The sequence below is a fragment of the Carassius gibelio genome, chromosome A14, assembly GCF_023724105.1.
Source record: "Carassius gibelio isolate Cgi1373 ecotype wild population from Czech Republic chromosome A14, carGib1.2-hapl.c, whole genome shotgun sequence".
Taxonomy (NCBI): Eukaryota; Metazoa; Chordata; class Actinopteri; order Cypriniformes; family Cyprinidae; genus Carassius; species Carassius gibelio.
In genome coordinates this window covers 21,052,752-21,063,557 of record NC_068384.1, presented here as the reverse complement: position 1 = coordinate 21,063,557, position 10,806 = coordinate 21,052,752, and the positions used below count along the sequence as shown (strand labels likewise).

Sequence of the window (10,806 nt, the reverse complement as noted above, 5' to 3'; positions counted from 1 at the left end):
CAATAGTTGAAGGCAGAGAGTAGGCTTCACATCAACTGCCTAGAAATGCGTGTAGCTCACCAAACCTGCCAGTGCTTCCTGCCAGACCTGAGGGGACATCACCTGCTAGTCAGATTGGACAGCATGGCATGACGGTGGTGTTGTATGTGAACTGCCAAGGCGGGCTATAGTTGTAGTGCATTTTTTTTAGGCTAACGTCTTTTAGGCTCGGCACAATCTGTGCTCCCTGAGAGCAGTGCACATCCCAGACAAACTGAAACAGAGTGCGGATATTCTTTCAAGAAGCGGAATCCACTCTCATTGCCCCACATATTTCTCCAAGCATGAGAATGTGTTAGCCCTCGACTGGCCCAACCTCCTCCTTTATGCTTTTCCCCCGATTGTGCTGATTCCCCAGGTAATCAGGCGGATCATGGACCAGGAACAAAAAGTTATATTGGTAACTCCACTTTGGGAGAACCAGCATTGGTTAGCTAAACTGTCAGAAATGCTGACAGCGGCCCCATGGCCCATCCCCTTCAGACGGAACCTCCTTTTTCAGGTGGGCAGAACGACATTGCATCTACATCTAGAGGTATGGGCCCTTCATCTTTGGCCACTCGACAGGAGCCTGCAAGCCTTCCGGTGTGCTTGCTAAATAATATTTATCAGGCTAGAGCCCAGTGTACAAGACGCATCCACACCTCCAAATGATATGTGTTTTCAGTTTGGTGCTTGAACTGCCAAGTCCCCTCAGTCTATGACATATCAGTGATACTGTCATTCCTGCATGAGCTGTTGGATAAGGGTTAATTTGTCACACGCCCCTATAGCAGGCCAGTCAGTAGGGAGAAACAACCTTGTCGTGCACTTTATGAGAGGGGCCAGAAGGCTTAGTCTGCCACACCCCCTCACTGTTCCTTCATGGGACCTTCCTACTGTATTAAGAGCCTTAAAGGGTTCCCCTTTTGAGCCGCTAAAATCTGTCAGCCTAGAGGCCCTGTCAGTGAAGACTGCTCTGCTTCTAACACTAGCATCAGTAAAGTGCATGGGTGACATTCAGGCACTCTCCATAAGCCCTAGTTGCCTGAAATTTGGGCCTAACGAAACCAAGGCATGGCTACATACCCAAAGTGCTCTCCGCACCCTTTAGAGCTCAAGTGGTTACTCTTTCTGCTTTACCAAACATAGAGCAGGATTGAGAGTTGAATCTGTGATGCCTCGTTAGGGCACTGAGAGCCTACACGGAACGCTCCACGCCATTTAGGTAATCAGAGCAGCTCTTTCTCTGCTTTGGTGGTCATGCAAAAGGGTTTCCAGTCTAAAAGCAAAGGCTTTCTAAGTGGATTGTGGACGCTATTCAACCAGCCTACTCTTCCTTGGGTCTGCAATTTAACATTGGAGTAAAAGCCCATTCAACTAGAGGAGTCTGACCATTACAGAAATTTTTGCGGTGGCCAGCTGTCCAAATTCGCTAGATTTTACAATCTAGATTTCCCTGCACTGAATGCAAGGGTGCTTTCTTTATGAGGTCACATTTCAGATACTTATAGTTTCAGTGTACTTTGGCCAATCTTTGCCCAAGGCAATGGAAACATTGCTTGTGCACTCTTGACCCCCTTGGCTGTGTGAGCCTGGGTGATCAAACTAGGTTAGACATAACTTCGCTTTATTCTGCAAGCTGGTTGCTATTGTCATATCTTGGCTCTATTGTCAAATATTATTGCTTGGATGTTCCCCTTCTTAGCACGGCGTGATTGAACTGTGTTCCCATAGTGTCTTTAATCAGACAAAGTATGAGTGAAGTATCAAAAGGGAACGTACTCGGTTACTAACATAAACTCGGTTCCCTGAGATACGGAAACAAGTACTGCATTCTGTGCCATGTTAAAAAGGCTGAACGACTCAGTCGTCACTTCAGTCAAAGTAACCTGCATCCTATGGCGAAGTGGGCACTTATATAGCCAGAGGCCCCGCCCATTCTAGCAGGCTTTGACAAAAGGCTTCGCAGCCATAGGTTCGTGCAGCACCGCTGTCAAGCCATTTGTTCGTTTCTATCCACTGCACGGTCCGATTGTCGTGCAGTTTCACTGCTTGATTTAAGAATGCTTCAGTTCAGGAGATTTTTTAAATCTTTTTTTTCATGGGGACACAGGAAGTGTCCTCATAAACCATGTTTACGTTGTAGTGCCCATGTCACATTTCTGTCCTCATAAACCATATATACCAGTACACATACACACTGGTGCATGGACACACAAAAAGAAAAGACTGAATCGAGGCACTTTAAACAGGTTATGGCTACAGTTTGGGGTTTGTGTAGATTAATTACCATTTCAACATTAGTATGGTCCTACTTGTCCCTAAAATTAGATTTAATGGTGATCAGGTTTGTAATAAACCTTAACTGCCAACTCTATAATTTCTCATTAGTTGTTGTTAGCAGTGTAACAAGCCAACAATCACTTAATGTTCTTTACAGAGCCATAACTTTGCTATGTACACTGTAAGACCGAACAGTAAAGGTTTGATAAATAAAATGTGTTGTAATAACTTAAAAATTTAAAAAAGTTCATTAGTCTCAAATTTTCTGTGTCATGTGTACATTTTTTTTATTTTTAAGTTTACAGTGCTCAAACGCTTTAATTGATTTTTGTCATAGCACTATCCCGCCTGACGTCACATCCATGTGCATTCAACGCACATGCTCATCTGGGCCTGGGAGAGAGTTCGCCATTTTGGTCTGCTTGCTCGGGTGCGTTTTTTTTTTTTGGTCGAGAAAAGTTGAGAAAATATAGCGAAACAGGTTTCACAGTGGCATTATTCTGTGAATACACGCGCTGTAGCATGCAGCAATTTTACGAAGATCATCGGACAAAGTTTTATTCCGTTTTGACCACGCTGTCTGCTGTTATATCGATTTTGGTTTTGGGAGCATTAATATGGTAAGTAATCTATTAACACTATATTTGACTGTCGTTTTACAATTATCTGCACACTTGGTGTCTTGAAAGTAGATTTATTTTATGCCTTTACAATTATATATGATGTCCATCGCAAACTAGCAAACCGGTAATCATTGAATTCGGGCATGAAATGAACATGACATAATCCTTGTTAAACATAGTCACAGTTGGGGTTTGCGTTTCGCGGTAAAATAAATAAAAAATCATTAATAATTGTGGTGACGACCAACAAACGTGATGTGCTAGAGCAGGGGTTTTCCTACTTAGAAAAATTGGGTGGTCACAGTTGTCCCTATATTTTTTTGGTAAATATAGATATTTTGGAACGAATTCGTTGGCTTGGTGTGTTTACCAGAGTGTCAATGTTAAAGCACAGATTAAAACAAGCTACCTTAATTACGTTTTTTTACTTTAACAAGTTATATGCATGTTTAATTTTTTTTTACAGAGTTTGTTACTTTAACTTGTATTGTACCACAGTGATAAATGCATTACATACTGTGTTAGTTTACCAATGTCCATGCAGAAGTGCGTGTTATTAAGATTATCTATTACACATTTCTATGCTGGTATTTAGCTTTTAACACTTTAGAAAGCAGACTGTATACTGATAAGTGTTTTTTGTGAACATTGCAACCTAACTAACTTTTGAATCTTCATTTTTTTAGGTTAAAACTGAAGCAGCTGGCCAGCATACAGTGTTTTCAGTACGGTATGTTGAAAAACTATTAACAACAATGGAAACATTGCAATATAGTGACTAAAATGTGAATGCGGACAGTGTACATAGAACCATTTAAGCAAAAATCCAATGGCTTGGACGTGCAAACTTTGTGCTGCTGCCTTTGATAAAAGGACATATGTACTGGAACATTATCGTTTACATCATTGCAGTGTTTCCTCAGTCAGTCCATTACCATGTGTCCATGATGACTGTGTTAGCACATTTCAGACTGTAAATGCATTAAAAATACACTTATCACGAATACATACTCAGATGGAGCATGATGTCAATCCAATGGAAAGGGTTTCATTCATCTGTCCTAAATGTGGTTTCAAGCAGCCATTTAATGGGAAAACTATCCTCAGTCATTTAAGGGCACATTTAAAACAACATGAGATGGTGGATTGTCCATATAAAGACTGTCACTATTGCAGTAATGTGTATACCTCTTTCAATGCCCACAAAAGTAGGCATCATCCAGATGCTGATGCTCATTTGTCAAATTTTAAGAATGATATTATCTTAACAGAAACTGACAGCCCCACAATGCTGGGTCAAGTTGAAGCTGCTGACTTTCCTCAGAGTCCTCCTGAGCATGAAAGTACTGACTATATTCCTCTTGAGTCGACTTATGATACTTGTGAATTGCAAGCTCAACTAAAAAGCAACTTGTCGTCTTTGTTCTTAAAAATGCACAGTATTCTTCATGTTTCAGAGACGGCAATACAAGACATAGTTGAGAATTTGGGGCAGATATTCTTACTGTCCAAACCTCTTGTGAGAGACTCTATTCTGACGGTTCTTCAAGAACACGAACAGTCAATCAGTGATGTCCTTCTTAATGATTTAGTTGAAGCTATCATGAAAAGTAATGTTTTTGTCAGCGCAACTGCGGAAGGTGCAGAGCTGTCTACTTCTAAGCGAAGGAAAACATTTGTGAGAAGCAACTACCCTCTGGTAATGCCAGTACAATATACTGTAGGTTTGAGAGAATGCACAGTGGTATATGTTCCAGTACTACAAATGCTTCAAGCTATGTTTAAAAATACTGATCTTAATGAAAAAATTCAAGGCAACCCGTCATCACCAGGAATGTACATGTCTCATGAAGATGGAACCTATTTTAAAGAGAACCAGTTTTTGGCAGAAGCAGGAGAGCTGAAATTGTCACTCATTTTGTATATGGATGACCTTGAAATAGCAAATCCTTTAGGCACATCCAGAAAAATCCACAAGCTTTGTGCAGTATATTGGTTGCTTGCAAACCTACCCAGTAAGTATAGGTCCAGCCTACATGTCATACAGCTAGCGCTGCTATGCAAAGTATCTGACGTGCAGAGGTGTGGTTATGAAAGTATCCTGTCACCTTTGTTGAAAGACTTGCAAACTCTTGAACAGGATGGCATTTTCATTGAAACCCTTGGTCAGCGTGTTCAGGGCACTGTGTTGTGCGTTGCAGCTGATAACTTGGCTGCTCATGGTCTTGCAGGCTTTGTGCAGTCTTTTCGAGGACAATACGTTTGCAGATTCTGTTGCTGTACTACAGACCAAATACAGATCAGCGAAGTTTCTGAAGGAGAGTTCAGCATGAGAAAGAAGGAAACCCATGATCTACATGTCCAAAAAGTTGTGCAGGAAGAAAATGTAGCTCATTTAGGTGTTGTGGGTGAGTGTCCTCTTAGCAAGGCTTTGCAGCATTTTCATACCGTTACAGGTTTCCCGCCAGATATACTGCATGATTTGTTTGAGGGTGTTGTACCTGTTGAGTTGGCTTTGTGCATCCGTGAATTGATTCGGCAGAAGTATTTCACGCTTGAATATCTGAACACAAAGATTCGCACATTTCCGTATCAGCATTTTGACAAGATTGATAAGCCACAGCCAATCCCAAAGAGTTTTGTTGCCAAACTAAGTATTGGAGGAAATGGACATGAAAATTCTGCTTTGCTGAGATTATTACCCTTGATGATAGGAAGTAAGGTCCCAGAAGGCAATGAAACATGGGACATAATAATGAACCTTAAAGAAATTGTCCAGCTTGTGTTATCTCCTTCTTTCACAGAGGAATCCCTTCAGTACCTGCAGACCAAAATAAGTGATCACAGACAGGCTCTTAAAGCTGTGTTTCCAGAATTTAATCTCAGACCAAAACACCATTACATTGAACATTACCCGGAACTGATCAAGCGTTTTGGGCCTCTGGTTCATCTGTGGACCATGAGGTTCGAAGGGAAACATCGTTTTTTTAAAAGGGTGATGCATGACACACAAAATTTTAAAAATGTCTTGAAGACTCTTGCTGATAGACATCAGTCCATGATGGCTTTTCATATGAATGCCCCATCTTTTTTCAAACCCCAAATACAAACCAGAAGTGTTACTTCTGTGCAGGTTACTACTCTACCTCAAGTGGCGGCAGACTTCATAAAGACCAAGACAGACAGCCAAAATATATATAGCACATCAGTGGTCTCCATAGATGGCACAGATTATGCGAATGGAATGTTTGTTTCTGCAGGACAGTCAGGGGGACTTCCTAATTTTTGCAAGATTGAACGTATACTTCTTGTAAATAACTCAGTGTCATTTCTGTGCAGGTCCTACGAGTGCTGGTACATCGAACATTTAAGATCATTTAAGCTGACATCATTGGACAACTTCTCTGTGCATGAGCTATCAGAACTAAATGACACAGTAAGTCTCCCAGCATACAACATTGATGGACATTTGGTGTTAACACAGAAAAGGTTCATTTTGATCAAACACCTGGATGTCTAAAATGCATTTAGAAATGTTGACTTACAGTCATGTTAAATGAGGTTGGGAAAAACAAGGACAAGGTTTTTTTTTCTTTTTTCTTTTTTTTTTTTTTTTACAGGAATGGAAGCGCAGAACTTTTTCCTGCATGTCCATACATCCACTGACATTGTGAGGAAGATGACTTTATCTTCACGTCCAGCATCTGTGGAAGAGCTAAAAACAAAGATAAAAGAGAAATTTGATCTCACCATTGACTTTACCCTATCATACCAAGATCCTGACTTCAATGGGCAACTATGTTCCCTTTTAGACATTGAGGAACTTCCACAGAAGGCTGTCCTTATAGTGGTGCGATCTGAGAATGATGCTAGTTCTGTAGCATCTGATGACACAGTAATATTGCCACATGCAAGGATTCCAGAGAGGACTGAAATGTGGCCTTGCATTTTTCAAGTGCCCACTTTTTCTTTTGAAGTAGAACTTGTACTTGCTGAGGGAAAAGCTGCATACAAGACAACAGGAAAGACTTTGAAGTTAAATAGAGGACAAAAGCACAACATTCTTGAGACCCTAGCAGAACAAATGCATGGCTATAAAGCATACCCTAATGTTAAGGAAATTTCTATGGTAGCAGAAGCCCTTGTCAACAAGCATCCCTGTCTAAAAGAGCCAGGCTCTTGTGCAGGTTGGTATGGATGGAAGAACAGCCTAACATTTAAGATGGGCAACTACCGCACAAAATTAAGTCGTGCTGGATCTCAGGAAGTTGCTGTAAATTCTGGAAAGAGGAGTAAAAACTACCCCCAAAAAGATGCCCCTCACACGAACATCAAAAGACCAAAAAGGGCAGAGATTAATTTCCTTCCAAATTTCCCAAGAGGTGAAGATGCTTCAAGCCTCGAACAACAAAGGCAAAGAATTATAGATGAAGTTCAGATGGCTGACAAAAATCTTGTCCTGATCACAAAGTTAATGGACAGCACTTTTGCTTTGCGGCGCAAAGAGATCGTCTGTAATGAGATACCAGTTGATGAAATCCTGAAACGATGGCCTGCCCTTAAATTAGAGTCGCAGGTACAAATATTTTCTTTATTATAACTATTCAAGATCTTTACATTTAATTATTTGTTGTGGTTGTGTTGAATGTTCACATTTTTTCACAGATCTGTGCTGAGTTTCACAGAGTGACGAATGTCAACCTAAAGAATCGTTTCTTTGCTCAACTGGACCAACATACCCCCCGGGTTCAGAGCCTGTTTCGGAAAAAAGCTTCTCGGACAGGAAAAGCTTCTGAACTCCTGGATGAGTTCTTCAGGATTTATGACCTCCAGGTCAGTTGGTTCAATTCTCAATGCCTGGTAAAGATGCTTAATTATCTTTAGTTGAACTCTAATGGTTGGTTCATGAATAGTGTCGTGAGGCTATACTGATTAGCATCTGTACTGAATGATTTTATTTATTTTTTTTTATGACGATGAAAGGATCAAGTTGATGTCCATGTTAGACGTGCTGTGGTACTCCGGGCTCTCCCTCCGTATATGCATGAGAGTGATGTTAGCTTTTTCAAGATGTGGGACGTAAGTGTTCATATTCAGCAGTGTCTATAGTTTATTAAAATAATTGCCGTCACATTTGAACCCACCTATGATCTGATTGTGATTTAGGTTGTGATTGTGTTTGCCTTTTTTGGACTGTCCTGGTATTTGACTGCAGGTTTGGTGTCAGCTTTAAGAAAAATTTTAGTAATGGGTAATTGTTTCTCTTGTTTTCTTTAGGTGGAGCAGACTGAAGAACTGAACATCAGTGATGTACCACTTGGGCTCCTCCTAAGCAATCAGACATCATCAGATGCCCATTTTTTCTGCCCAGAGAGGATTGCAGTTCTGATTGAGGGTAACATTGTTATTGAGTCCTCCACACTGGCTGATGCATTCGTCATTCTATTTGCACTTACATACACCCTGCACCTTAACTATCCAAAACAATTGCTCAACACATTTGACTTCGTCCAAAAGGTCTTGATGGGTCTTGAGGATGGAAAGTTGAGGCCTAGAGTTTTGAGTCTGAAAAATGACCTGTTAGCAGTAGTGTAAGCACATTTGTTTTTCTTGCTGTAAACATCTAACAGATGGGTTTTATAGATATTGTTGCTGAAGTTTTAATGCCATAAAGTTGAATGAAGTTCTGTTTTGTACATTTTTGTACTTGTGTAATATGTTTGTGTATCTAATACATATATTTGTATTGACAAATATTCTAAATGTGTCCTATGGTGTGACAACAAACAATGTGGGGAAAAACATTATTTAAAATAGTTTAATCTCTTTAATGGTATTTGTAACTTTCTCATGCTATTTGTTTAATTGTTATTTTTTATATCTTTGCAATGTCACACCATAGGACATATTTACAAATATAATACACTCAGGTAATTTTGAAATTGTGGAATGGTGTGGTGGCAATAGGAATTTGCACATAGGGTTAACTGCAAGTTAAATGATGGCTTCCTTGCAGCAGGCAATTGCACACTGCCATGCTGTTTTGTATATTAAACCTCTTACAGAATTGTTTTATATTATAGTAGTTTTAATGTTAAATGCTTGTTGAAGGACTGAATGTTCGCATAGGATACTTGCACATTGGTGTGACTGAGAGATTCTGTATCTGTTTACATTGCAGTGCACAAACTTCAGCTTTATTTTGTGTACGTAACAAAACACTAAAGATAAGCTTTATTATACTTATAATATTTGTAATATGTGTTACACTTCATTCATCTTTATTTTATAATTTCAATTTGTTACAGTTAAATGTTTTAAATAATTGTTTTAGAAAACGTATAGTGATCCGGATGTTGAGTAATGTCGAGGCAATTTGGAAAGTTTACACATGGCACATTCATGTGTCTTGAGCATTTTGTATTTGTTTACATTGCAAGAATATGAGATATTTCAAGAACGTCATATTTGGTTAATAAACAAGTTACTTGCACCAAGGTGTCTCTGTGGTTATTTTGCCTTATTCAAAATGTATAGTTTTAAATTATAGGAGGATTATAATTCTAGGACTGTGTAAGAGTCCCCAATTAATGTAAAAAAAAATAATTAAAAAAAATAAGTTAACAAAAAAATGAACAATTTGATTTTAAGAATAAAATATATCATTTTATTCAAATATTTCATTTTAAAACTAATGAAAATGTTCAAGTTATCTGTACCCAATATAAATATGTACTGTAAACTCAAAATACCTAGTTACAAACAATAACAGTATATGGTAATGGACACTTAAAAATATATATTTCATTGAACTTAAAAAGATTAAGTTAATTTGACTTAAAATTTTCGATGTAATCTGTTTCAACAATTTTTTTGAGTTATGTGAACTTGTCGGGTTTTACAGTGTAGGAGAAGTGTCTGTGTGGAAGCACAGCATGCAACATACTGAAATATGCTTCACAGATTTGTTTATTTGATGCTAAATAACAATAAATAATATTATTTATATTATATATAATTAATTTTTGAGGTTCACCCTCAAGTGTAGCTCAAAATACAATATGCTACATGAGAGTTTAAATATATTTATTTTTTGTTAATATATAATATTAGCTGTTGCACAAAAGACTATTAAACTTAATTAATTTAACTAAGATACAAAGTAATGCAAAATATGGCTGAATAGAGCTTTTCTTTTCTTCATCTTGACTGTTTCACTGTTAAATTTGTGCAACTAGAAATTAGCTGTGCAATACTATATATATATATACATTCAATTATTCATGGTTGCTATTGTATGCACACTCAACAAGGCATAAATCTGGTTCTTGCTTCAGTCATCGATTTATCCCTGCTCTTTTTATCTTCAAATACACCTAAAAATGGATGCTACAGCTTCAGTACAAGATTTAGGCTTATCAGACACTGATGACATGCTTTGTGCCTTCGCTGGCATAGGCATTATTCTTTAGCAGCAACGTTTAGATGAGTGCTGACATTGGGAAAATATGATGTACTGCTGACAGTGCAGCAAAACAGAGATCTATGCAAAAATTAACATTAAAACTCATTGGAGAAAAGAAAGAAACCACACACATACATTTAGTTATTCACCAGAGGTGATAAACTGGGACTGAATCAGCTTTATCCACAGAATTTAGAGTTGGATGCTAAGAGATAATTTGAACTTAACATTTCTATTGTGTTCTTCAACTGACTGTGTTTCTGCAGCAGTGGTAGAAACAGCAAGTGATCTCTGGCTTACTATACTGAGTATTTTTAAATACCTTCATGAATTATAAAACGGTGATCATCACACAATCTAAATTATATGAGGAAAGGGGTCACATTTACATCCAAACTGTAACTTATATACATG

At 38.5% G+C, this 10,806-nt stretch overlaps 1 protein-coding gene across 1 annotated transcript; it reads left to right on the top strand.

Annotated features, from left to right (window-relative positions):
• Positions 1-3,132: 3,132 nt before the first annotated feature.
• Positions 3,133-9,420, top strand: LOC128026841 (uncharacterized). The gene is made up of 6 exons (XM_052614077.1): positions 3,133-3,657; positions 6,267-6,363; positions 6,548-7,503; positions 7,593-7,760; positions 7,911-8,006; positions 8,205-9,420. Exons 3-6 carry the CDS (start codon positions 6,550-6,552, stop codon positions 8,520-8,522), a joined length of 1,536 nt encoding a protein of 511 aa, XP_052470037.1. The 5' UTR covers positions 3,133-3,657; positions 6,267-6,363; positions 6,548-6,549; the 3' UTR covers positions 8,523-9,420.
• Positions 9,421-10,806: the final 1,386 nt, after the last annotated feature.